The 27,611-nt window shown below is 33.6% G+C and overlaps 3 protein-coding genes and 2 long non-coding RNA genes across 6 annotated transcripts; 3 read left to right on the top strand and 2 right to left on the bottom strand.

The window, feature by feature from the left end:
• The first annotated feature begins 5,068 nt into the window (after positions 1-5,068).
• LOC107926040 (uncharacterized) lies at positions 5,069-5,955 on the top strand. Its single transcript, XR_001692107.2, has 2 exons — positions 5,069-5,224; positions 5,547-5,955. It is a non-coding gene; the product is annotated as an uncharacterized lncRNA (long non-coding RNA).
• A 1,539-nt stretch (positions 5,956-7,494) lies between these two features.
• Positions 7,495-11,495, bottom strand: LOC107926064 (serine/threonine-protein kinase STY13). The gene is made up of 6 exons (XM_016856844.2): positions 10,212-11,495; positions 9,925-10,057; positions 9,541-9,736; positions 8,734-8,858; positions 8,476-8,634; positions 7,495-8,108 (listed from the first exon to the last, which is right to left on the bottom strand). Exons 1-6 carry the CDS (start codon positions 10,340-10,342, stop codon positions 7,794-7,796), a joined length of 1,059 nt encoding a protein of 352 aa, XP_016712333.2. The 5' UTR covers positions 10,343-11,495; the 3' UTR covers positions 7,495-7,793.
• A 360-nt stretch (positions 11,496-11,855) lies between these two features.
• Positions 11,856-15,030, bottom strand: LOC107926066 (ribosomal RNA-processing protein 8). The gene is made up of 9 exons (XM_016856849.2): positions 14,658-15,030; positions 14,514-14,575; positions 14,253-14,304; positions 13,757-13,871; positions 13,518-13,612; positions 12,969-13,075; positions 12,759-12,873; positions 12,377-12,421; positions 11,856-12,088 (listed from the first exon to the last, which is right to left on the bottom strand). The coding sequence occupies exons 1-9, from the start codon at positions 14,838-14,840 to the stop codon at positions 12,017-12,019; spliced, it is 846 nt and encodes a 281-aa protein (XP_016712338.2). The 5' UTR covers positions 14,841-15,030; the 3' UTR covers positions 11,856-12,016.
• LOC121216316 (uncharacterized) lies at positions 14,961-16,782 on the top strand. The gene is made up of 3 exons (XR_005912482.1): positions 14,961-15,096; positions 16,053-16,152; positions 16,585-16,782. It is a non-coding gene; the product is annotated as an uncharacterized lncRNA (long non-coding RNA).
• A 1,308-nt stretch (positions 16,783-18,090) lies between these two features.
• LOC107926065 (putative glucose-6-phosphate 1-epimerase) lies at positions 18,091-20,981 on the top strand. Of its 2 annotated transcripts, none has more exons than XM_016856847.2 (9): positions 18,091-18,533; positions 18,690-18,836; positions 19,279-19,353; positions 19,445-19,501; positions 19,601-19,758; positions 19,855-19,986; positions 20,227-20,329; positions 20,407-20,506; positions 20,588-20,981. In XM_016856847.2, the coding sequence occupies exons 2-9, from the start codon at positions 18,759-18,761 to the stop codon at positions 20,803-20,805; spliced, it is 921 nt and encodes a 306-aa protein (XP_016712336.1). In that variant the 5' UTR covers positions 18,091-18,533; positions 18,690-18,758; the 3' UTR covers positions 20,806-20,981. The 2 variants fall into 2 exon arrangements, with proteins under 2 accessions (XP_016712336.1, XP_016712335.1); XM_016856846.2 differs by having other exon boundaries at positions 18,116-18,533; positions 19,233-19,353.
• Positions 20,982-27,611: the final 6,630 nt, after the last annotated feature.

Below are 27,611 nucleotides of genomic sequence, written 5' to 3'. Positions count from 1 at the left end.
AGAAATCACAATAGATATTCTCTATAGTGACTATTATTTTAATACTTAACATTTAATTTTTCAATCTATCAGACAGTACCTTAAATTAAAAATAATGAAAGTAAAACCTTAAAAGCAAATGTTCATAAACTTTGAATTTTAAACGGTTATAAAATTTTAAAAATTTAAAGCAACTTCAAACATTTAATAAAGTGAGCTTATATAAGATGATGATTTAAATATATTGTATTTAAGGTAGTAAATTAATTATTATATGAGTACTTATTATTTGTATTATTCTAATAATTTTCTTTTTATTAATTACAAATAGGGTGCTATTCGTGCACTTGATGGGACCCTTGTTCATGCAGTAATACTAACTAACAAACAAGTCCCTTATCAAGGAAGAGGACGAGAAGAATGTTATCAAAATGTGCTGGTTACATGTGATTTTAACATGAAATTTACTTTTGTGTTGGTTGAATGGGAAAGCGTAGCACATGATTCAAGAGTATTAGCAGAAACCATGCAAAATGCTAAAAATAATTTTCCATATCCTCCACCAGGTTAGTAATTTTCTTCAATAAATAATTCTGTAATAAATTCATAAAAGTGTTTATATAATTTGTAATAGATAAATACTATCTTTGTGATGTCACATACACGCATACTCGAGGATTTATTGTACCTTATCGTAATGCACGATATTGGTTGTCTAATTTTCGTAATGGTGAGAAGAGATATTCAACTATACACGTGTCAAATTAAGAATCGTGATTGAGCGGTCTTTCGGAGTTTTAAAAGCTCCTTTTTCAATTTTGAAGAGGATGGCACCAAATCTGTTTGTAGTATAGAGAAATATTGTTATTGTTTGTGTAATTATGCATAACTATATTAGAAAATAAGACATTACAGATGCTTTCTCGGAAAACGTCGGTAATGAAGATGAAGATAATTAAAAAATTCATCAAAAAATGGTGGAATTTTATCACAAGTTGAAGGATGAGCATCACATATAGATCAAATAAGGATGAAAATGTAGAATGCATATTTTTATAATTTAAAAGTTTCATTTATCAAATAATTTAATTATATTCCGTATTTAATTTTAAGTAATATATCAAATATATTTTATAATTTAAACTTAACACTTAATTTTTAACATTTAATGTTTCAATCTATCAAACAATATCTTAAATTAAAAGTAATGAAAGTAAAACTTTAAAAGCAAATGTTCATAAACTTTGAATCTTAAAGGGTTGTAAAATTTTAAAAATTTAATGCAACTTTAAACATTTAATAAAGTGAGCTTATAAACTTTTTCTCTTATTAAAATACTCCAATATTTTTTTCACTTATTTTAATAAAATGATTTAACTAAAATTTTCAGATGAAGATAAAGAGTTATGCATAATGTAGTTGTCAGTTACTTAAGCCTACACTTTAGTGTTGAACAATCTCTTCTCCAAAATTAATAATGAACTAAGTTTCGAATTAAGGTTGCTTTGAGAAAACAAAAATTTCTAGTGCTCTAGAATGAACTTCATAAGTCATCGTGTGCTTTATCTCAGTTATAATGAACGTTTTAAAAAATAAATCCTAATGCTCATAGGAAACAACCTCGCTTCCGAACTCATATGGGTGATGCTATCAATGATGCTCCTGTAACTCTACATCCACTCAAATGAGCTATAGACCTCATTAAGCATATAAGTTATATTCGACCTTTATTATTGTTACAAAATTCATGCACTACATCATAGGGAGGGATTTATATATATTATTTATATATGCATGACATCAAACCACTTTATGATTTGTTTTTTCTTTTGAACTTAATTCTCGGGATCTTCAATCATTAGGTAGGTATCCTCGTAATTGATTTTTATTTTTATTTAGGTTTTAACCTCATCCCTTGACAATGTTATCCAGATCTTTCCTCCAATTAGAGTTTTTTTTTTCAAATGATTTACAAGATTATTACCATTTTTGAATATGGTCACTACACCAAAACAGGCTTTTAGCGGCATTTTTAGCGGCGGTTGGATAAAAAACGCCGCTAAAGATTGATCATTAGCGGCGCTTCATGGAAAACGCCGCTGAAAATAAGCATTAGCGGCGTTTTCCAAAAAGCGCCGCAAAATACTTGAGCCCAACGACGTCGTTTTCTGAGCTTTCGGGGATTTAGTGGCATTTTTAAGTAAGCGCCGCTAATGGTCAGGGCTTTAGCTGCGTTTTTGGGAAAGCGCCGCAAAAATACCTAAGCCCAACGATACCATTTTCTGAGCTTTTAGGGATTTAACGACGTTTTTAAGAAAGCACTGCTAATGGTCAGGGCTTTAGCGGCGTTTTTGGGAAAGCGCCGCAAAAATACCTAAGCCCAACGACGCCGTTTTCTAAGCTTTCGGGGATTTAGCGGCGTTTTTAAGTAAACGCCGCTAATGGTCAGCGTTTTAGCGGCGTTTTTGGGAAAGCACCGTAAAAATACCTAAGCCCAACAACGCCATTTTCTGAGCTTTTGGGGATTTAGCGGCATTTTTAAGAAACCGTCGCTAATGGTCAGGGTTTTAGCGGCGTTTTTGGGAAAGCGCCGTAAAAATACCTAAGCCCAACGACGTTATTTTCTGAGCTTTCGGGGATTTAGCGGCATTTTTAAGAAAGCGCCGCTAATGCTCAGGGATTTAAAATAATTTAAAATATTTGTTAAAAATGGAAAAATTAAAATACTATTATTTAAAATAATTTTAAAGTTTTTTGGATTCTCTATTGTTTATGTGTGTCGAAACCATATTTTTGAAAAATAAAGGTTTTAGGTTGTCGACTTTAAAAAATAAAAATTAGGAGTCGCCACCAATCTTTTATTAAGGTGTGATTGGGTCACCTAAAAATGACTTTGGTCTATGAATTTTAGAAAAACAGGTCCGGGAGTCGGTTACGTATGAGGAAGGATTAGCACCCTCATTACGCCCAAAATTGGTACCTAGTTAATCAATTAATGTCTTAATGTCGAGAATTTGCAAAATATAATCCTTAACAAAAAAAAACTGAAAACGTTACGTATTAAGACCCTTATCATTTCTGAGAAGAAAAAATGACACACCCAATGCGTTAGGGCACAACATTCTAATTTCCTCCAAAATGAATTAGGTCAGAATACTCGTATAATGAAAAAAATTTAAAAGAATATCCATTTATCCAAGATTTAAGAAATCGCGGCCCAATACGTTAGGGTACAATTCCTTTAAAATCCCAAACTCAGAATATTTCTTTTATTCTTTTTTAGAGAAAAATCTTCATTTCGAGCAATCAATGCGTCATATCCAATACGTTAGGACACAACGTGTTGAATTCCCAATAATGAGTTCTTATTTTTTTGGTTAAAGAGAAATGCTCGATCGTTAGATTTAACGAAGAAAATCGGAACCCAATACGTTAGGGCTCAAATTTCTTGACAATCCTAAATACAAGTATTATCTCTATTTTGAAAATTTTCTATTTTTAAATTTGAGTAAAAGATGATGTAATGTTATATTATACGTACAAATGCTATAATAATAAATACAACAACAATAAATACATCAATAGCATAAAAATAATATAAACAAATAAATAAACGAAATGAATATATATAAAAGTAATATTTCATGACATGCAAAATATTAAATAAAAAATATAAATGTAAACACAATTAAGTAGCGAAAGAAGAAAACAAGCAAAATAAATAAAGAAAAGAATGTATATAATCTACACATAGAAATTTTAAAGAAAAATACATATGATTTACAAATAAAATTTTGGGTTATAAAACTTATATATACAAAAGTCATAACATATTAAAAAATAAATAAATAAATATATATATATGTAAATTATAAAATACGTGTTAAAAATATAAGCATGTATTTAAGCATTTTCGAAAATAAAAAAACATACGTATATATATATATATATATGAACATATAAAATATATTAAAATAATTAAATAATATCTACATTATCAAAATAAATAAACATGCATAATTATATAAATATGAGAAAACTATTAGTTTAAAAAAATTATGAAGAATAATATATATATAATGTATAGAAGCATACGTATTTACATATTTACAAAAGTAAAAAAAACAAGTTTTTAAAAGTGTATATATATATTATAAAAATGTTTGTATGTACATGAAAATAATAATTACAATACCAATAATAATAATAATAATAATAATAATAAGGAGAAAATAAATTTAAAAAAAGCGAAATTGCAAAAAAAAAACCAAATAGTTAAAAAACTACAATAACAAGAAATAAATGAAATTTAATCAAAATAATGGGCCAAATCGCGACATGCCAATTACATGGAAGGCCAAATCGGAAATAATCCGCCTCCCCAAAACGGTGTGCAGCGATATGGGCTGAAATGAACAAAGGCAGAAACATTTGGGCCAAATTAAAAAGGAACAATAGGTTTAATCCAAACATGTCGCAAAAGAGGAGGTCTAAATGTGCAAATTTCCCACTTAGGGTGGAAATGCGTGGACCCCACTGGATGGCACCATTCTGCTTCTTTTTAAGTTAAAAAAAAAAGCCAAATTTAAGGAAACAATTTTGTTTCCCCTTTCTCTGAAGTAGAGGTGTTCTTGAGCTGGGCCGGGCCGGGTTTGGGTCGGGCCCAGAAAAAATTTCGGCCCAGGTCCTAGGCTCGGGCCCAGCCCGGCCCAAAATATGGGCCTAGAATTTTGCCCAGGCCCGGCCCGAGAAAAAATTCATAAGCCCGGGCCCGGCCCGGCCCGTTTTTTAAATAAATACCAAAAATTTATTTTAAAAATTAAATAAAAATAAAAAAAAAGTATTTTAAAAATATTTTAAAATTAAAAAAAGTATTTTTAAAAAAATTTAAAATTAAAAAAATTTTAAAAAAAGTATTTTAAAATTAAAAAAATAAAAAAATATATTTATTATTCGGGCCGGGCCAAAAAAGTGGTGCCCGAGGCCCGGCCCGTTTTTTAATCGGGCCTCATTTTTTTGCCCAAGCCCATATTTCGGACCTATATTTTTACCCAAACCCTCTCATATTTCAGGCGGGCCCTCAGGCCGGGCCAGGCCGCCGGGCCCATGAACACCTCTACTCTGAAGCAGCATATGAAATGGCTTCTTTAGGGTTTCATCAACCCTTGAGTGCCACCGCTCAGCCTTGTGCCAAAGCTCCGATTACGACAGAGATGGCAACAACTCGGTGGTTCCGGCAGAAAAGGTAAGTTTCCCGTTCTCTTCCTCTTTATTATTTTAAGCAAACTATAAAAATAAAAGAAAAAAGAAAAAATATAGATAGATAGTAAAAGAATGATGAACGCCAATAATGTAGAACGAAAAAAAAAAAGAAAAAAGAAACCTTTGTATTCAAAAAATTATTGTATCTGTTTTCTCTCTTTTTCTTTGTATCCCCTTTTTCTTTTTCATACAGTATCTCAATGGTTTTTATAGCCATAATAAAAATACAAAACAAAGAAACGAATCTGTTGCAATTTTCTTGATTTTTCTTGCCATTGTTGTTTATTTCCTTTCTTGCTGTGCAGGTGGAGATCGCGTGGAGGTGGCTTGCGGCACTGTTGATCCTCAGAAACCCTAGGGTTTCCTCATCCGTTTTGGACCACTGTATTTGGGCCATATTCGAAATTGGGCCACTGTTTTAAATCGGTTTGGGCCTTTTACTCGGGCCAAAATCGGGTATTACAATGTGATTTGACATGTAATTTTGAATATGCTCATGAACAGCTTTGTTGCAAGGATATTTGGTCATGCATTGGAAGATTCACATTCCAAATCTGGCCTTGTAAACTCACTCTCGGTTTGCATCTCATTGTTGGATCCAAAAAGATCAGCAATTAATTCTCCCTTGATGTATTCTTTCCGAAATCAACTTATGTATTGAACATGGTACCATTAGTTATATGAGATCTTACACAACCATATTTTCTTTTTATAGATGTGGATTTTCCTTTATAATATTTGCTATCGACTCTTCCAATAGTTGTAGTATTATGACAACAGACTGAGACAAGTGACACTGGTTTCTCTATATTGGAATCTCATATAAAAAAATTTTCCCTAATCAACCTACTTCTTCACTAACTGAGGTTAATGCCATAATTTCAACCTTCATGGTGGAGATTGCTATAATTTGTTGCTTTTTATACTTCAAACAAATTGCTCCATCTCTCAATGTAAAAATATATAGTTAGTGGTAGATTAGGAATTATGGGACAATGTATTTCACTTAGCATCATTGTATCCCTCTAGTACAAAATACTTTTGATGAAGTATACCATAATTTAGAATCCTTTTTTAAATATCTCATCCCATTATTAACTACATTCTAGTGCTCCAAGTTTGGTTTACTTGTAAATTTAGCTAGCACCCTTACAACATAAGTTATGTTAGGTCTGGTGTAATCATTGGCATACCTCAAGCTACTAACAATATATATATATATAAATATATTACATACATCTTGATAATTCTCTATAGGAAATAAATGTACGTTTGGATAAAAAAGAGAGCACCAAAGTCTAATCGAAAAAACTTAGGTTTCTTTTTAAAAAATTCAATATAATGAGTTTTGTTTAAAAAAATACTAGTTAAAGTCTTTGTAACCCTCATGCCAAGAATTACATTTACTTCTCCTATGAAGATTATCAACATATAAATATGAATTGTTATCTAATTTGTACCAATCACTTTTGTTGGTTTTAAAACCATTAAAAATTAAAGACAAGTCAAATTTCACATGCCACTATCTAGAGATTTATTTTAAACCATTTAACAATTTACACACTTTATTTTCATTACCTGGCATAACAAAGCTCTCATGCCCCATACCATTTTTTTCTTCTAACTTGACATTTAAACAAAAGTTGTTTTTACATCCATTTGATGGATTATCAAATCATAGATGATAGCAACTCTTATTGATCTTATTCTGCTCAGGAAAAAATGTACCTTTTTTTTGTCTAAAGCCTTTGACTGCTAGCTTGAATTTATATTTATCAATCACACTCTATTGATTTATAGCCTTCTACTAGCTTTCAGGTTTTATTGGCAGCTAACATTAAAATCAAGAAAAGAATAAGTGATAGGATGTTCTTAAACATTAAATTTATGATAATTAAGACCAAAGTCTAGCTAGTTTTCCTCTCACTCGCAGATTAATTTTCTTTAACCTTTTCGTCCCCTTTTTACAGATCTTGTCAATCATTCTCAAGCCAGCTACTCAGTTCACTAAAAACGAAATCAAAGATTATGAATAATGCTATTGAAGTTATTAACTTCGTTGCTCCAGCTCTTCATTAACCTTTTTTCTTTTTGCAGTATTGGCATCTTACATATACTGAACATGATATAGTAATATAACATTTCAAAAACCCCTTGAAATTTTATACAGACAACACTCGTATCCGAGTTGGAGTAGCATAGCATGTCAAAACGTAAAAGCTAATGCAAATTCTAAAGAAGAAAACAAGAGCATAGGCATTAGGATGCACCTTATATACATTGATATTTCCATCACAGCAACCCCTAAACCCCAAAAGTTTTCTGAACCATCTTGGTCAGGGCATTCTAAAATTCATGTAAATCAGTATGTAAAGCTAACAGACACATCAGATTCATACCAGACAGCTTTCTGTCATATACATGTTATAACTGAACTAAACTAATCCGATTAGATTGTATTCTTTCTAATATCCGAGACTAGTTATCTTATTGAACTCCCCTAAATTTTAGTTTGTGATATCCTCGAAAGTGAAGTTGTGCATCTGAGAGATTCAGTAACACTGGTTGAAGCAGAACAGGAAGCTTCTAGGCTGGTCTTCTTCAGTGGCTTTTGGGGTTTCCACTACGTCATCTCTTGCAGCCATCAATGAACTTGTACCAGGAGACTCCGGTGGCAATACAGCATTTTCTGAAGTCGTTCTCTTAGGAGGCATCACAGGCTCGGGTGGTGAAATGGTCGAGAGATAGTGTAATAGCATCTGTATGATTTGGCTGAAATTGGGCCGAGCATTTGGATCCTCTTGCCAACATGAAGTCACAATTGATGCCAAATCTTCCGGAAGGTCCTCGGCACTAGGCCTGACATTCTGAAACAACATAGTTAAAACTTAGACCACGATGCCAATACCGGAATACCATAGTTGCATTTGAAGAAACTTAATCGTATATGAGCTTATTCTTGGCAAACACAAACTTTGAACAGCTTTCAAGATGCATGCTACTCTAGCATCATCGAGAACTGGACACTCTCCAAATCACTTATGTATAAGATAAGGTAGAACTATCCAGGTTCAACAGTGGTCAGGTAATTTTTGACCATAACATATTAGTATTACGGTGATATTCATGGTACATAGTATCAGGCGAGCTTTTCAAAGGCAGGCTAACAAGCACATACTCAAGAAATCATTAATATCAAAAAATTATTATAAGAAAAAGACTGCACATCATTACCTTAAAAGCAGCTGCATAAGCCGCTTGTAAATTTGACATGCCTTCAAAAGGCAACTTGTTATGGATGAGTTCCCACAACACAATAGCAAAGCTGTAGGCATCCACCTTATGATTGTAATGCTTTTTCTCTCCCTGCCTTAGTGTGACCGTGCTATAAAGCTGTTAACATATGTAAAAGGGTCGGCATCTCAAAAAAAAAAAAAAAAATCTGAAGGGAAGAAAAGTCGATTTTAAGTTCTGAATAGGTCAGTACATTACCTCAGGAGCCATCCAACGATATGTCCCGGTCTCAGCAGTCATCATTTCGGTTAACGATTCTTCCCTGGCTAAACCAAAATCTGCTAGCTTAACTGTCTTATGGTCTTCGGTCAAGATCAAGTTCTCTGAGAAAAGAAGAAATTATCAGGATCATGCATACCTACGAGAGGTGACAGCAATATTGCATAAATTTCATTAAAGACTGTTGCTACTTTCATTTACTTCAAGTTAAATTTGCTGTTGGAATCATAAATAGCATATTCAATCCCTCCAACACCTACTATATGGCCCAATAAAAGCATTGGTGAAAACAACTAGGGTGTCAACAAGCAAAATAACTGGATCCTGCAAAACCCCAAATGCCACACCTTGAACGTTAAGCCATCTTATATTATGTCAAATTGCCTGCGCGCCAATCATCTTACGTTTATCATTATAAGCAATAGATCTTTGGTACATGCATTGGTATTTCAAAGAAAAACTTTTTCTTTTTCGTATTTCTTTTCGAAGGTAAGTAAATTATACTGATCAAATTATCAGTGGCCCCATACAAATATGGAAAACAGGACTCATCAGTTGTAAACTCTTAATGGTGGATAACATAACTTGCAACACACACCATTGGTTATTATGGATTCCTTTTGCTGTTTTACGAGTTGGACTAGAACAATATAAAGGAACAAAAGCCATAAAGCTGTAAACACCAAATCTTACAGATACATGGAGACAAAAATGCAATTAAACATAGAAGTTTTAACCTTTTCTAAGAACACTACTAAATCAGGCTTATAAACACACTAGTCATACCAGGTTTCAGGTCCCGATGAATGATTCCATGGGAGTGTAAGCATTCCATTGCACGAGCGATATCAAGTGCAAACCCAATCGCTACACGCAAGTCCAAGCACTTCGGCCGCAAATTCAGAAGGTACTTACGCAATGTCCCACCTTGTAAGAGCTCAGTTACTATGACCATTATAGGCTCCTTGCAAGCTCCAATAAACTGGAAACAGATAAAATCTCTGATAACTAAGATATGATATGAACCTATTTCCAATTGATATAACTTACAAACTTCATGATTTGCAGATATTCATTAACAATATCCACACACACACACACACACACAAAAAAAAAAAAAAACATAAGTCAGCAACAAGAAATTAATGGCATATATAATAATTCAACAACCTTCACTAGATTTCTATGTTGAACTCTGGATAACATTGCAACTTCCCTTGCAAACCTTCCTTCTCTCCTTGCAATCTCTTCAGGGGTTTCCCCTCTTCGAACAACTTTAATAGCGACAGTCTCATCCTTGTATCTAAATGCATTCAATGGATTAAATTACACGAGATAACCGTTACATAATAACAGCTACAGATAATCAAATTATCAAGAAACACAAGCTTTTTGTTCTTCAAAGTTGATCAAAAGGTCAGACAGGATGAAGTAGAATCCAAAGGAAATTGACTTACTTTCCCTCATATACTTTAGCATGAGCACCTTCACCAATCTTAGGACCAACAAAAAGCTGCTGAGGATCAATCAACCACTTAGCATCTAAATTGAACTCTTGAGTTGAAAAAAAATCATTTCCAGACCCCATACTTTGAAACCACCCTTTTTAAAACAAGAATAAAACAAACTAAATCTATTGAACAAACAATAAGGTACCCTTTCGAAAATCCCGCATTTGAAGGGAACATGAAAAGCTCAGAAACTCAAACTTTTCATAGCTGAAGGGCAAAAAAAACAGAGGAAACAAAGGACATGCCTTTGCCTACATTAAAGAACCTAAAGCCTGAATTTTTACTTTTTTTTAAAATTTATTTTCCCAGCTTTAAAACAATAAAACCATCCCAAAAATCAGGGATTGTAGATCCAAAAAACCATCAAGAACTGCCCTTTAATGGGAGGCAAGGAATAAAGTCCCACATGTTCTCAGCAGACAACCCGCAACAAACAAAAAATTTAATAAAATAAAACGAATATGTAGTAATAGAAAATTGAAATATATAAACCCAGAGAGAGATAACACACAATAGAAAAGACCCTTCAGCAAACAAGCAAGTGCTGACACCAGAAAATAATTTTAAAAACAAAGATAAGTTTTTTTTATGGGACGTGAGCTGAGTAAGCAAAGAAATGAAATAGTTGAATTATATTAAGATGAAGGAAATGAAAGGAAGAATTATTGGAGTACCGGGAGCATTAATGGTGGGATAAGAACTGGTTACTGGCTATTGATAAGAGACAGACACAGATTATTTAATTGTTGAAAGTTATTGTAATAGAACTACGGAAGTGCAATGAAAGCTGGGTTCTTTTTTTTCCCTTCTGATTTCCTAGTGTTATTCCTTGTGAATCTTAAACAACAGCGATTTCTATTGTTTGTTTCTTGAACTAATTTTGTATTTGATCATAAACCAAACATGAAAAAGTAAAAAATCAGTCTGCATAAGGTTCATGAGATGGCTCATATCATATGATGAGAATAAGATTAAATAATTGTTGATTAAATCCACTTTCTTATGAAACCATGCACTGAAAACAAATTATTAAGGCAGTTGCTCTCTCTTTCGGTAGGGCTAGATTGTTTTGGGTGTTTTATATAATTTCAAAACCAAAGCTAGTACAAAATTTGGAAGAGACATGAGATTGAGAGTTGGGTATTTTCATGTGATGCATTCTGGTGGTGTTGGATATAAAAAGGATAAGTAGGGCAGACATGTTAGCTTCTTCCACCTTCCATTGCTTCTCACATGTCTCTTGTTAACCTTTCCTTATTTTATTTATTCTTTACCTTTTATTTCAGTATAATCATATATTTCACAAGTATATATCTATGTTTTTCTCTCTATTGTATTTTATGGTATTTGTAGAATATATAATAATTGTGGGACTAATTTCGGTGATATTTTTGTTTGAGCCTATTTCGTCCAAGTAAAATTTAACTAACATGGTCTGTTGAGAAGATTGATTCCAGTGTTAAACGTAATAGATATGTTAATCTTTGTAAAGATTTTCTACGCATTGAATGATTAAAAGCTATATTCATATTTAAATAGATATTTCAAGAAAAAAAATCCAGGCAACATAGCTAAAACTGCCAAAACTCATAGTCATGAAATGATCATACCTTGTTCTTTGATCGTCTCAAATAAAAATGATAACAATGAACAAAAACAGTTGCTAAAATGTGGCCTAACATTACATTAATGTGGATCTATGATTGACAACAAGCTTGACTTATCAAAGCAAATAAAAGAATAGGTTAATCTCAACGACGCTTGTATATACAAGGCTTCAACTCTGGCCATTCAATTTCTCTCCCATTTGAACTTTTGTTTTCCTACAATGGAAAATATGAACAGAGGTTAAGGAACAATGGATATGAATGGAACTACATATAATTCTTGCCATGCCATCCCATATCAGCTTTGTTTACTCGAAATCTGGTGCAAATGTCAAATAGTGGTATGTGTTTGGTAAGTTTTTTACATGCATTTGAAGGATCCTCGGAAGGTCAAATCTCATACCCATATCTAAAATGTGTCGGACACAGAGGTCAAACACGAGTACTTCAATAAAAATGGAAAGTCGGAACAACACAATAAAGAGAGAAAAAAAAGTCACTAACCTTTTTCTTGAAGTATAATAGAACAAACATCTTATTTGAGAAATCCTGCAAATAGGGTTGAATTGAATGAGTTAGCTAAGGATAAATGGTATGCTTTGATGTAAATAAAAGGGTCCATATGTAAGTTACATAAAATCACAATTAGGTACCAAACCTTGTATTCGATTACTCCAATAGAGCGGTTATATAAAATGCTAATGTTATGTGATAAAACCAATATCAAATTGCCATTCTCAAGCCAAATTTATATATATATTTTAAATATTAATGCCATCTTAGTATTAGTCAATTTAGTCCATTAGGCTAGTTTGACCAAATTGTGAAAGGGCGTATAATTTTAGGGTTGATTTTACACATTAACCGATAAAAGAAAGATAATAACCTTCAATGCTGAAGTAAATCCCATCTCACAAACAGCTTTTGAAAACATATTTGGGTCTGCTCCTCCATTATTTGGATCAAATCTGCTCTTTACCTCTGCTATCAAAAGCCAACCACTGTGAAGAACCAAAACAAGTGGGTTAATTAACGAAAAACTCATTAAAAAAAGGGTAACAACAAACATTAAACAATATATTAAAGCTCAGCAAACCTTGGCTTAAGAACTCTACATGCTTCTTTAAGGTAACTAGCATAGTTCGTCCCCATCAATGAAAGGCAAAAGACAGCAACATCTACCGATGAAGGACGAAGTGGTGTCTGCCAGAAAATTTCAAAAAACAATCAATTACTACATTGGAAGCACCCAATACTTTGTGTTCTCAAACATTTGGACACATATGTGCACATGTAGAGAGGCAGAGATTCTTAAACTCTTATCTTCGATCCATATATAACAGCTTGCATTCATTGTCGAAAATGAAACCTATAAACGGAACCATCTGCTTGTCGTGTTTCCTTTTGTTTTAAAAGGTAATTAAACTAGGTATTTGGTTGTATGGTATCCTATGGAACCAATTTTGAATCAGGCAACTTATAGTTGCAGGCAGACAGTAGTTTTCTCTACAGATCCTATATAACTGATAGCATATGCAGTATACCTACTGATGGATCAAAATTAAGTAATAACACTCAGTGATGACAGCAAGGACTCATGCAATGATCATAACAAGCTTGTATAAAGGATGAAGGAGGGGCTTACGTTTGACATATCACAAGAAATTACTGAAGGATCGTTTGAGACGAGATCGATCGAGAAAACTTTATTCTTCACATTTTTTGCAAGGCGTGCGTCGCCTGTGATAAAATTGAGCAGGATGACAATGGAAGAAGAGCCAAAACAAGATATAACGGATGTAGTTAAACATTTATAATGGATATGAGTTCAAGAAATTATCATTGCAATACACAAAGGCAAAATCCAGTTAACCAAATTCTCACCACATCCAAAATCAGCTACGATCAAAGAAGAACTACGTTCCTTCAGCCATTTTATGATTATATTGACTGGCAGCTCAGGCCAATGTGACATTTGCTCTTGATATCCTGCATGGTACTGGCCAAGTGAGCAGAATGTATAAGTCCAGAATGCAGCTTCAATATCAGACTTAAGAACATCAGTTCGAACTTAGAACTACCATTCATGAACCATGAATGACAAGGAAACAAAAGGCAGTTTAGATGCATCAACATGGTTACATAACAATAATAGTTCAACACCTATTTGGCCTAGCACAAGCATAACAAACGAATTCAATGCAAAGATCCTACTAGAAGTCATTGCAGCTGAGTTGTAAGCTGTCTAAGGATTCAATTTCAGAAGCAAATAGTTATCACAAGAAAATATATAAAAAAAAAAAGACATGTAATTTCATGGAATGCAATTGAATATCATACAGAAGCTAAATAGAAGAATAGGAATAATTTTAAAGCTTACCATGTCAAACAATTCTGGGTCTTCCTTGAAATAGTCCAGTGCTTCTTTACCACTAAGAAAACACAAGAAACGAAGCTGAATTTGCAGTACTAAGTCGAAAAGCTACAACTTCAATTAAAAATTAACTAAAAACAAAAATAAAGCACCGCTTGTACATAAGGCAAAGAAACAAAACTTCTCTCTTTTCCTCCTTTGGACTTGAGCAAAACCAATACGCAACTAAATTCAAATAGAAGAGAAGTGAAAAGAAAGAGAACATACGTGCAAGTGTAAAGCTTTTCATTGATCATCCTAAAATGCCCACCAGCTAGCCTTGCTTTCATCTGCATATTGAAATAAATCCCATAAAAATAAATCCAATATCAGATATATATTTAAATATATGCGAATACATATAGAAGTAACCTTGTCAAGAAAACTAGAGGATTTTAAGGAAGAAGAAGAAGAAGAAGATTGATGGGCAGGGTTTTTTTGTTGATGGGTCTTTTTGTGAAGCTTTGTTGAGTGTTTAGGTAGCAAAGATGGTTGGGTTTTTTGGGGTTTCTTGTGTTTCCCCCTTCTCCGCTTTCTGCTTTGTTCTTCTTTCATCGTGTCTGGTTTTCTGCTCTATTCTTGACAGCTTCCAAAGTCCTTTGCCCTTTGTTTTAAGCCAAGGGATTCATTCCTGCAGAAGAATTGGGCGAAGGTTTTTGCAGAGGAATTGGGCTGTTTTCAGCCATTCTAAGTCAATACATGTGTTTTTGAAGCCCAAATATCACTGCTAAAGGCTCATCCGAGAGGACCAACAGAGGAGTTGCCATATAAGCTATTAAAACTGTCCATGGGTCGCCCAATCGGATCTTGGGTAAGAGATCACCTTGGCTCCACTTTACTTTTATTTAAATATTTAAATATTTATTTTTAATTATAAAAATATATTAATATTAATAAAAAATATTTGTTAATACTTAGAATAATAATGGACACAAATCGGAAGAGTTGTTTCGCGTCAGCTTGTTATTATATTTGGAAGCAACGGCATTGGTTCTACGAGTTCAAAAAGTCTAGAAGTTCTTTATAAAAAATTTTGAGGAAATTTTGATAAATACAATATCAGTTTTAAAGAAAAGTTGTCTTTGTTCACCTAAAGAAGAGAGACCAAATCGTGTTTCAAGAATAAGTCATCATGATAATTGAAGCAGACATAATCATCCAAAATCAAGTTTAGATGACCCTTGGATCCAAACTCTCTCCAAACTTATTTTTAAGATAAAGTTTGATTACTCTTAAATTCAAATCAAATCAAATTCTCGCCAAACTTAACTTGAAGATCAAGTCTCAAGAACCCTTGAAGTAAACCACATCATTCCTAGATCAAGTTTAAATGATCCTTAGATCAAAGTTAAATCGGAGAAAAAAATTAGAGTTTCTTTTATATTAAAAAATCGTAACTTTTTTCAAAGTTCATAAATAAAATTTGACTCCAAATCTTTAAAGTCAATATTCAATTCAAAATTTGTGTACACTATTATATGTTATTTTTAAACTAACATATGTGTTCTAAGTATGTAGTTTACACATGCATAGCGTGTGATAAAATTTCTAGTATTAATAATGTTATTAATTAAGTTAGTGTCACAATTTAATCTAATTATTTTTATTTTAATATTATACATATTTTATGTGTCATTATTAATTAGCTTCAAATATATGTTTTATTATTTATTGTATGTTATTTTCAAACACATATCTGTATTCTAAATTCTTGATTTTCACACATATACGCATGTGATAAAATTTCTAGTGTTAATTGATCTACAGGAGAGGGGTTTGTTGTTGTGCCCCGGGATTATGGGTGAGCAAAAAAATCGACCAAACCGAAAATCAACCCAAATCGAAGTCTTTTGACGGTTTATGGAATGTAAGTTCAAAAATTGGGATTACCTTAAATTGAACCAAATTCTATTTTTTATTTAATATATAATAAATTTTAATTTATTATGATATAAAAATAAATGTTTTATATTTAAAATAGTGAAAGTAATTTAAAAGTTGTTAAAAGAATTATTGATTTTTAGAAATATTTATAGAAAAGATATTGAAATTTTGTCAAATAATGTTTAAAAGCAATAAAAAAATACTTTATCAAAATAAATCTAAAAATATCAAAATCAAAAATTTATTTGAAAAAATCAAAAATCAAACCAAACGAATTTATAATGAATAATTTTAAAAATTTTAAAAATTTAAAAAACTCAATCGAACTGAATCGATATCACCCCCTACCAGATACATTACCCTCCGAAAAGTGTTCCACTATTATTGCTTATGCTAGCTTGAATGGATTCTACAGTGTTGGCTTTGAGTTGGGCGGGAGTTGGAAGCCTCGTAATGAATTAGGGGCTTTCGATTCGAACAATATGGTAGCTTAGGTCCTCCGTGGATTGGTCGTGGAACCCTAGCAATGTCCACGGGAAATGTTGGGATCAAAAAAATGAGGGATACTGGACGGCATGTCTCAAGCATCGCCCCTTACTCCTCCTAAGGTAAGGAGAGGACAAATTGGATATATGATAAATTTTAATATCAACATGGTATAATTTTATAATAAGATGGTAATGCATATTTAAAAATATTTTTTTTAAAAATATTTTATAATATATTATTATATAAAATATAGGAGTTAAGGATTGATATGAAATATTAAAAGAGTGAAAATGATGTAAGGTAGGGTTAAGATTAGATTGGATGAAATGAGAAATACACCGAAAGTTTGAAAAGAATACCTAAGCCTTACAATAGATTTGTTTGTTTGCTTGCAATTTGCCTACCCCTTATCTCTCTTACCTACCTACCCTATTCCTAACACCATCTTACCCTTTTTTGTTTTTTAAATTTTAATCTTGATAATAATTAAATTATTTAGGTATTATACGTGAATTTAATTTAATTATTTTTATTTTTTATATTTTTTCAAAATTTAAAATTTCAGTGATAATCATTAAATTCATTAAGACTAAAATTTGATTAGAATTAAAATTTTAAAATTCGAAAAATACATTAACTAAAAATAACTAAATTAAAATATAATAATATAAAAAGTAATAGTAAAATGAAGATCTCTAGGCCAGTTTGTAAATCTTTTAATGTAATTTTATTTATAGTAAAATTTGTAAAAACATAAGACTTATTTAAAAAATATTTCAACAATTTTTCAGTATTTATGTCGATTAGAAAATTTGAAAATAAACGATAAAATATTGGAAGAGTAACCAAGAAATATAATATAAAAGGGTATGGGCCCTCCAAGTAAAAATTTAAAATGAAGGGGAAATTTTTACAATTTGAACATTTTCATTAGGGGTGTGAATGACGTGGACTCAATATTTTCCCATCACTAATAATGAAAACAGACAAAATTTAGATTTCAATAAACCAATTAGAACCGTTGATTATTTTAAAATTTTCCTTAAAAGATCACTGATGTACGTGTCAAACTTCAATGAACCTAATCCTCTGAGATTGAGATTCTTCCTCTTCAATGGTTAAGCACCTCTGATTTAGTATACTATTTTTAAATTTAACATATAAAAATAAAAGCATCTAAACAAAAAATATTTAGGAATTTATTTTAAAAATCAATTAAGCAACTTTAAAAAAAAATTCTTTGAATGCCTTTAAACACATTTTTTTTAAGAGTTTGAGAAAGGTAATAAATATTTAAAATTAATGAAAAAATGATCATTAAAATAAAAATTTTGAATGATATTAAATCACAATTAAATTCAAAATTATTATGAAATCTTGATTGACATCAAATTTGGATAATAAGGGTAGTTAAGAGCAAGAAATATTGATGTAGTGAAATAAAAATTGGTTGAGAATAGACATGGCAAAGTGAAAGAAAGACGAAGTAAAGAGAAAAAATCAAAGACAAAACACACAACATCAGATGTACAATGAAAGAGACAGACAGAGAAGGAAGACAGAGTATCCAATGACAAAAAGCATTACAAATAGTTAACATTTGATGTGTTTTCTTTGGATATCCTTCATTCATTTCACCATAACTTCCTCTTCTTTTTCTTTTTCTCTCTTCTAGACACATGTATTCTTCATTCATATTCAATTTTTAATATTCTTTACTTCCTTATTTCACAGCTTTCTCTCCAACTTGGGAGTTGGTGAAAAGTTGGGTGTTCTTCATAGTCGAAACTGATATTACTACCAAAATCTTCTATTTCTTTTCTTTTTATTCATTAAATATATATATTCCTTATCATCACATTCACAACTGTAAATGTAAGTTGTAATTTTTGTTTATCTAATGTGGGTTTGTCGTGTTAACTTGTTCTTTTATTCAAATATGAAATCTTGATGTGAAAATTTTCCTGCTTTTCTTGTTTGTTTGCATGTTTGTTTTACTGGGGCTTTTTTTTTTTTATGCTTATGGTGTAGCTGGAGTGGAGGAAAGGGAAAGTAAATCCATTTTCAAGTAGCATAAGGGCCAGATTAAGGCCAAAAGCTATGCCAATGAATCTAGTTCATGATGTTGATGGATTGCCCAGAATTATACTCACTGAACCAACCGGTTCATCTGCTGAGGTTTGTTTTGCCTTCTTTTCCCTGAATTTTTATCAACAAGAAATTTAGAGAAATTTGCAGTGAAAAAGGAAATGGCCAGGTGAATCTGAAGCAATAGAGTGAAAAGTAGGGGAGATTGATATTTTAACGGTGAATATGGTTATCAGATATAATTTTACTTTGAGATAAATATATTGTTTTAAAGCTCAAGTCCTTTTTTATTTTAAAGTTTACATAATTAAACAGTTTAGATTGAATCTGATTATCAAATAATGGGGTTGCTGCTATGATTATAACTCTTGAATTGATGGATAAAAGTTGATAACATTTCGAAAGATGTATGTGTGTGTGTGGATGTGTTTATCAAATATGTTAACCATTTTCTCCCTTTTCTTTGCTACTGGAATTTTCTATCAGATTAGTACATAAAGGGTGCTTCAAAATTGACATAAAAGAGTTTCAGGTGCTACTCTATGGTGGACAAGTTGTTTCATGGAAGAACGAAAGAAGGGAAGAACTGCTTTTTATGAGCAGCAAGGTGAATTAATTCTTCTTTTATTCTATATGTTTTTCGATCTTAAAATGCTGGTGTTGTCTTTGTATTTACCTGTTTTTCCTGTGATCCCTAGGCAAATTGGAAGCCACCTAGAGCCATCAGGGGAGGTATACCCATCTGCTTTCCTCAGGTTAGTATATACCACGGAGTTGGGAGAACCTTAAGCTTAGAGACATTCTTGAGGGTAGGGTAGGGTGTATGTTCTTTATTTTATTGCTGGTTGTTGCAGTTCGGAAATCTTGGTTCACTGGAGCAGCATGGGTTTGCACGGAACCGAATGTGGTCACTGGACAGTGATCCTTCGCCTTTGCCTCCTGCTAACAACCAGTCATCGGTGGATCTTATATTGAAGTCTACAGAAGAGGATCTAAAGATCTGGCCCCGTTGGTATGCTTGTGTATCCTGTGTTCTTTTGAGATTAAACGTGGAAAAGCAGACTTCATGTATGCACTGATGAATGTTGATCACCCTGCAATTTTGCAGCTTCGAATTGCGTCTTCGTGTAACTCTCAGTGCTGGCAGGCTGACGTTGATCCCTCGTGTGAGGAATACGGATAACAAGACCTTCTCTTTCATGTTCACACTCTGCAACTATTTTTCTGTCTCTGACATCAGGTTGGAGCCATGATTTTTTGACCGCTGTTTCTTCTTTTTCATGCAATAATGGCCAGAAGGTTTTAAATGTTGAACTGCCCTAATCGATATAAATTCAAACATGAACTGTAGTGATGACATATCAGGACAGCTTTGCTCATTTTTTTGCTTTATTTTGCTTATGCATTATGCATTGATGATTGAGGAAGAAGTTCCATATTCTTTGCTTAGAAGAGTCGGAAAACTCTGTTAAATTTGCAGTGAAGTGCGTGTGGAGGGCTTGGAGACGCTCGATTACTTTGACAATTTGAATAACAGACAAAGGTTCACTGAGCAAGCTGATGCAATCACTTTTGATGGCGAGGTAGTCCTCTCGTATTTTCATATGCATGTGTAAAGCCTTAAAACCATAACTAAAAACATATAATTATTATGCTTTAGTTTGAAAGAGTATATTTGAGCACCCCAACAAAGATTGCCATCATTGACCACGAGAAGAAGAGGACATTCGAACTGTGGAAGGATGGGATGCCGGATGCAGGTTCATTCAAATTTCTTAAGTTACTTTGCTTTTGTAATCCTTGATTCTTTCCAAGAATCTAAACATTCACTTTGTGTGCAGTTGTATGGAATCCATGGGATAAAAAGGCTAAGGCTCTGCAAGATTTAGGGGATGAGGATTATCAATCCATGCTATGTGTAGATTCTGCTGTTATAGAAACCCCGATCATCTTGAAACCATTTGAAGAATGGAAAGGCCGACAAGAGATCTCCACAGTCTCCTCTAGTTATTGCAGCGGACAGTTGGATCCCCGGAAGGTTCTTTACGGCTTTCACTGAAACTCAGGTTCAGAGTAAATCAAGGTTTTCTCATGATTCAAATAGTTAGTCCTATTTGCTGTAAAATATAAATGCACTTCGTTGTGTAGTAGTTGCCAATATAGGGCATTTCACATTGTCTGAGAGGGATTATATATATATATACTATAAGTAGATGGAAAACTTTCTCACTCTTACATATTTTGGCTAAAGATAACCATTTTAGTACATCTATAGATGAATTGAAGTATATACATAGCAATACTCCACAACTGTTGTTTTGAAACATAATGGAAGATTATTGAGGATTATGTTCATTGCACACCCCCTATTTCTTCGCTTCTTCCCATTGAATACACTTATAGAAGAATCCTTGTTCTCGGTCCCACACGATCCCTGCTCGGAAGTACATCTGCTTCGATCGAAGATTTGTTGCTCACAGGTACTGGTGGATACAGTCTCAATGTCTTGCACAATGCTGCATGTATGTAAACAAACTTGTTCAGCTCTTTTGCACTGAAGCACACCATCTTCCCATCATTACTTTCTGGACAATTGGCTTTGATCTCTTCCAAAATCTTGTTTTCGACGGACGGATGTGATGTGATGAGCCAGAAAAATCATGTGAGTCCTATGCTTCTGATTTTCCCAAATCACACATCTGATTCGTCTTCCACTAGATAAGCTGTCAACAAGTCGAACTGATCATCGGCCTTCGGATCACCTTAACTGCTCTTATCTCGACGAAATGCAGTCGTATACAAAATCATCCACAATTCCCAACCCTTTGCTCAGCTTTTTTCCTCACCAAGTTGAAACCATTTCTGCAATCTCCAAACCATTTGAGGCACCACATTCCTATAAAGCAAAGCCTCCTCTATGTAATCGTAAGTGAAGCACATCTTTGAGGTCCAGTTCAGTTCCAAGCCTCAGAAAATGTTCGAGGACCAGGATGAGACTTCCTTCGAGCATTTGTAAGTAGGCTGCATACTTCTTGTTGTTCTTGGTTAATGACTGCAGCACCTTCCTTTGCCTCTTCCATACGTGTGAGTCCAAAGTGAGAATTCCTTGGCCGAAGGGCTCAAAGATTTCCCTGAATTCTGCACCTTTCTCGAATGTTTTCATGGTTTCTTTGTAAAATTTGGTTGAATGTTCATAGGATGGGTGATAACAAAGTCCAAGCTTGGAAACCAGAGTCCCTTGAACTTGAACGCGCCCCCATAGAACTTACGCATGTCGGTGAAAAAATATAAGATTCCTTCTGCATTGGAAACAAGTGCAGGCAACAGGCCAACAATAGGCCAAACCTTGACCCCTGAGTTTTGGTTTCTATACCAATGGCCAAGAAACAGATAAAGGACAATCAAGAGAATCGCTACAAGCATGTCCACTGCCATAACTTTTCTTATCTTTTTTTGGAACAGGTTTTGTTTTTTATTGTATTTATGGTTGTGATGCTCCATGGCTTTTCCAAGCTGCTCTTTTATAGAAGAACCAAAAAGAGTCTCTCCAATAAACCAAAAAAGACATGGTTTCATTGATCATAGGACCCCGAGTGAGATCATATCTGGCTTATCTTATTAAAATAGCCTTAAAAAAGTAAATAATTATAAAAATGATTCAAGTTTAAAAACAATCACCCAAATGACATTAAATGAAGGTTGGGGGACTTAATGGTTGGCACCAGCTTGATTTTTAACCCAATTATTGCCTTGTTATTGTGTCAAGCTTAAAAAAATTAACTTTTGGGGTTGGGGGACTTAATGGCCGGTATCCTTGTATTTTTTTTCAGACGGTAGCATACTGGTATACATTTATACCAGTATTTGAAAAAACAATTAGGTTGGGGGGTGTAAGTGGCCGGCACCACTTTTACACAAAAATATTTTTTTTGTGCTAACACACTGATGGTCGGCACCCATTTTACGAGATAAAAAAAATTTGGGTTGGGGGTACTAGATGGCCGACATCAGCTTTTTCGGGGATCGAAATTTTTTTTCAAGTGTTAGGGCACCGATAGCTGATACCCTTGTACTCGATTTGAGAAAAAAAATTGGATGCTGGGACGCTGATGGTCGGCACTCTTGTACCAAATTTCAAAAAAAAATGTTTTTTTGTTTGTTTTACCAATTGAAAATCAATACTAAAAATTTCAGTTTTGTTTGTTGAGGAGGAAGTAGAAATTGTTGAAGATGAGTTTCTAAATTCTGCTTGTTTATATTCATTTTGATGGTGAAATGATAAATACAGCTGAAGAAGGTTGTGTATTTCAAAGTCGGCAGAAAATCATAATGAGATTCAACAAGCTTGTGTTGCTAGCGAATTTGAAACAGAAGATCAGTAAAAAGATAGCTACCCGTTGCGGGAAGCAAATGTTGAAACTGTTTTACAAATTTTCAATTTCAACAAATCCGCTGAAGTTCTCGAAAATGGAGCTTGAAGATGATGATGATGATCTAAAGGCAATGATAACAATTTATTGTCCCCTGTTGAGTTGTTTGTGGAGATAGCTGAACCGGAACTTGTTCAAGTTGTAATTTTAGTAAGCCAGCGTTCGAGAATTGATTTTGATCTTAATGTCTTCTAGGAAGATTAATCAGGTTGTGGAGGTTCACTGCAAACTCCTAAAAATCCAAACTACGGTGGATGTTCGTACAACATTCCAATCCCGTGTCATCGTCTAAAGATTCATCCAGAGGTGTTGGCCACCATAGAAGATGGTGATGAAGGGTCCGGTAATGAAGGGTTTAATAGTGAAGATTTTAGTGACCCTGATTTGAATGACATCCTTAAAGACATAGACGATGAAAGCCCGGTGGAGGGTGAAGATGTACATCCCCATTAGGCCGAAACACGAGATCCGATATAGTTATCCACAGTAATTCAGGGGCCTTCATGAGTGATGTACCTCCTGATGCAACGCTTGCACGAGTTCTCTGAATATCCAGATTTAGTGTCAACTTACCTACTGGATGAAGAATTGAAAGTTGAAGAGTTGTTCGTAGGATAACAATTCGATAACAAGAAAGACTGCTTACATGCAATAAAGTAGTATAGCTTGAAGTTGTCTGTCGACTACAAAGTCACGAAGTCAATGAAATCTTTATATGTCGAAGAATGCTGGAAATCCTTAAATGGCTATAAGTGGCGTATTCGAGCTATATTAGTACAACGGACACAAATGTGGACAATCAGAAAAATAGAATATCCTCATACATGCACGGCCGCTCATATGTCTCAAGACCATCAAAAGTTGAATGCAAAAACGATATGCAATTGCATCATCCCCTTGGTGAAAGACTCGCCCACCATCCCTGTATCTACGCTTATTGCAGATATGCAAGCTCGATTCAAGCACAAGGTTTCCTACAGGAAGGCATAGTGGACGAAGCAAATGGCGATGTAGCAGTTATATGGTGACTTTGATGTGTTATACAACGAACTACAAGGGTGGGTAGCTGTGATGTAGGAGTATGTACCGGGAACGGTGGCGATTTGTAAACATTGCCGTATAGAGGCCCAGACGGTGAGATAGAACCTAGGAAACGAGTTTTCCACCGATTGTTTTGGACGTTTGAGCCGTGTGTTAGGGCCTTCCCTTACTACAACCGATGTTGCAGGTGGACAAAACCTGGCTCTACGGTAGATACACACAAATACTCCTTATTACGATTGCACAAGACGACAATCGAAATATACTTCTTATCATTTTTGCCATTGTGGAGAGTGAGAACTTCGAGTCTTGGGAATTTTTCTTGTCAAATATGCAGAGGCACGTTGTCAGGAAAGACAGCATTTGCCTAATCTCGGACAAATCAAATGGACTACTTGTTGTGATAAGGCGTTTGAAGGTTTCATGAAGGTTCGTTTATTGCATTCGACACATCGTGTCAAACTTCCATAAAGAGTATAAGAATAAAAAATAGCATAAAGAAATCGTGATAATGGGTAAAAAACACTGTTCCAAAATTGATCTGATCATATTTTATTTTTTGAATTTGTTTGTATTTTTTCCAAGATTTATAAATTTGTAATTTTAAATTTATTTTTTCTAAATTTATAACGGTGTAATTGTTTAAAAATATTGATTCAAAAATGCGTAAATAGGGTACGAGTTAGAACCGCGAAGATTTAGGCAAAGGTTCGCGAGACTTGAAGCTCAGATGACATCATTACTAGAAAATTGCCATCTCCGTTAATGGTTAGGTAGTATGGAGAATTGGCAGTGGAGTCTAAGTTACGATGATGGATTTTGGTATAGTTAGATGACAACCAACCTCGTAGAGATGGTTAACTCAATCTTGAGGCATATACGTCATTTGCCAATTTCTGTTGTTTTCTTAGAAACATTCTATAGATTAGCCACGTTAATGCTAAGAATGAGGCTGAGACAAGTAAAGTAGATAGAGACCGGGCACGTGTACGTTGAGGGCATCCAAAAGGCATTGAATGTAACACGCCTTACTCGTATTCCGGCTCGGAACAGAGTATGAGGTATTACTAAGTTTTTTTTTTTAAATTTCGACAGCATTTCTGCTCAATTTTGCTTAAAACCTCCTGCAAATTTACAACACATTTCAATATACCAACCAAGTTCAGTTGTATAAACACACACAATTTAACCGTTAATAAACACTACATTTTAAATCAAACCATAACATATATTTACATGATGATTCCACATTACATAAGTTGTCTATACATGCCATAATTTTTCCGGAATGCTAGTAGCAAAATACCCAAATGTGGAGGATAGTGTAGATGATTGTCTGACTCCGTTCCAAATTCCAAGTTGATGGAAGTCACTCTAATCAAGGGAAAAATAAAATCAAATAAGCATATAGCTTAGTAAGTAAACACATGATAATTAAGTAATTTCTCACATAACTACACCATAATATAAATTTATTCACACATAATTTCATTGTTTGGGTAATTTCCAGCAAGCTGTTTTTCTGCATCATAGTCACTAATTTAATTTTATCCGGATCTACAGGGATCCAAATTGAGTTCCGTAAATTTTATCCGAAACTAGACTCATATACCTTTTCACCATAAAAATTTCAGAATTTTTGACCCAGCCAATTAGTACAGTTTATTCCTTAAACCTTCCCCTGTTTCACTGCCCCACAGTTCTGACCCTTCCTTACTAAAATTCACTTAACTCACTGTACAAAATTTGAAAAATGGTTTCGTTTGTTTCTATTAAAAATAGATTAAATCAGGAATCCAGGGATATAAATTTCAGGCCATAATTATTTTTGTAAAACTTTTAGTGATTTTCCAAAGTTGGAACAGGGGGTTTCAAAATTAATCCAGCCCTGTCTCAGTAAAATTCAAATATCTCCAAAAATACAACTCTTTTGCTTACTCTATTTCTTTCATATGAAAATAGACTCATTCAACTTCAATTTCATATATTATTCAACCACCCATTCAATTCCCACCATTTATGGTGATTTTTCAAAGTTACCCAACTGCTGTTGTTCAACACAGTTTTGTATTTAAATCGTTCCTTTTGCGTTTTTAATATTTTCTCCCATCTCATACATGGGTTGATTTAGTATCCAACTCAATATTTACCCCATAAACTCATCCACCACATAGTAATATTCACCTTCCAATTTTCTCGTTGAACACTCGGAATGTTAACCGTTATCGGTGGATCTCGCACTTAGCACCACCACTGAATTGGGGAATCAGCACACAGCAACCCCTTGGGGGAATCAACACTTAGCAACCCCTCGGGGGAATCAGCACTTAGCAACCCCCTTTCACATTTAAAAATACGGTGGACTCAGCACATAGCAACCACCAATAAGTAGGGGAATCAGCACTTAGCAACCCCTCGGGGGAATCAGCACTTAGCAACCCCCTTTCACATTTAAAAATACGGTGGAATCAACACTTAGCAACCACCAATGAATCGGGGAATCAGCACACAGCAACCCCTTTATATGTAATATACTCCGACCTATTCCAAGTGTTCAACCCAAAAACCGCGTTTTGCAACCCCTTACCACCTTTCCCGATTTAACAACATTTTTGGAATATTGCCAAACATTTATTTTAATTTCAAATAAATCTCAACACTTGTCAAATAATATCAAAATAGTACATTAAGTCACGTGTTTACTTACCTCGGTGCAAAATATCGTAATTTTGCACTTCACTCCACTATCTTTTCTTTTCCTCGTTTGAGATAATCTTCACGTCTTTCTTGATCTATAATAGCAAATTTGACTCATTTAATGTTCACATTCATTAAAATAATCCACCACCCAACTATTTGAAAAATTACAATTTTGCCCCCAAACTTTTGCATAATTACACTTTTGTCCCCAAGCTCGGAAATTAAACTTCATCACTTATTCTTAGGTTTTATGACATGCTGAACATTTTTCCCTTCTATGGCAACATCAAATTCCCACTCTAACACATACTTTTGAACATTAACTATTTTTACCGATTATGTCTATTTACCCATTTTCGCTTAAAATTGCATAGCAAAAGTTGTTTAACATAATCTCTAGCTTCATATTCCACCATAAAACAGCAAAATAAACACATTTCACCTATGGGTATTTTTCCAAATATGAACCCTAACACGAATTAATGGTAGAATAAGCTAAACCAAGTTACCGGGATTCCAAAAAACATAAAGAACATTAAAAACGGGGCTTGGAATCACTTAATATGGAGCTTGAAAGCTTAAAAACCCTAAATATGGCTTCCCCCTTGCTGATTTCGTTCACCATGAAGAAGATGAGCATATTTTGCCATCTTTTTCCCATTTAATTCTATTTAATAACCAAATGACTAAAATG

The sequence above is a fragment of the Gossypium hirsutum genome, chromosome D04, assembly GCF_007990345.1.
Source record: "Gossypium hirsutum isolate 1008001.06 chromosome D04, Gossypium_hirsutum_v2.1, whole genome shotgun sequence".
NCBI classification, from domain to species: domain Eukaryota; kingdom Viridiplantae; phylum Streptophyta; class Magnoliopsida; order Malvales; family Malvaceae; genus Gossypium; species Gossypium hirsutum.
Note: the sequence above shows the minus strand (reverse complement) of the source record. Positions and strands in the feature narration are given on the sequence as shown.

Coding starts and splice junctions, on each gene's coding strand:
- LOC107926064 (XM_016856844.2), bottom strand. CDS start 10,342: ATGGGGTCTGGAAATGATTTTTTTTCAACTCAAGAGTTCAATTTAGAT. Junction 10,058..10,211: donor GCTAAAGTATATGAGGGAAA/GTAAGTCAATTT, acceptor GAATGCATTTAG/ATACAAGGATGAGACTGTCG. Junction 9,737..9,924: donor AACATAGAAATCTAGTGAAG/GTTGTTGAATTA, acceptor ATCTGTTTCCAG/TTTATTGGAGCTTGCAAGGA.
- LOC107926065 (XM_016856846.2), top strand. CDS start 18,778: ATGATGTTGATGGATTGCCCAGAATTATACTCACTGAACCAACCGGTT. Junction 19,502..19,600: donor TACCCATCTGCTTTCCTCAG/GTTAGTATATAC, acceptor TGGTTGTTGCAG/TTCGGAAATCTTGGTTCACT. Junction 20,330..20,406: donor CAATCACTTTTGATGGCGAG/GTAGTCCTCTCG, acceptor ATTATGCTTTAG/TTTGAAAGAGTATATTTGAG.
- LOC107926066 (XM_016856849.2), bottom strand. CDS start 14,840: ATGAAAGAAGAACAAAGCAGAAAGCGGAGAAGGGGGAAACACAAGAAA. Junction 12,422..12,758: donor GATTTACTTCAGCATTGAAG/GTTATTATCTTT, acceptor CCCTATTTGCAG/GATTTCTCAAATAAGATGTT. Junction 12,089..12,376: donor TATTATACTTCAAGAAAAAG/GTTAGTGACTTT, acceptor TTTCCATTGTAG/GAAAACAAAAGTTCAAATGG.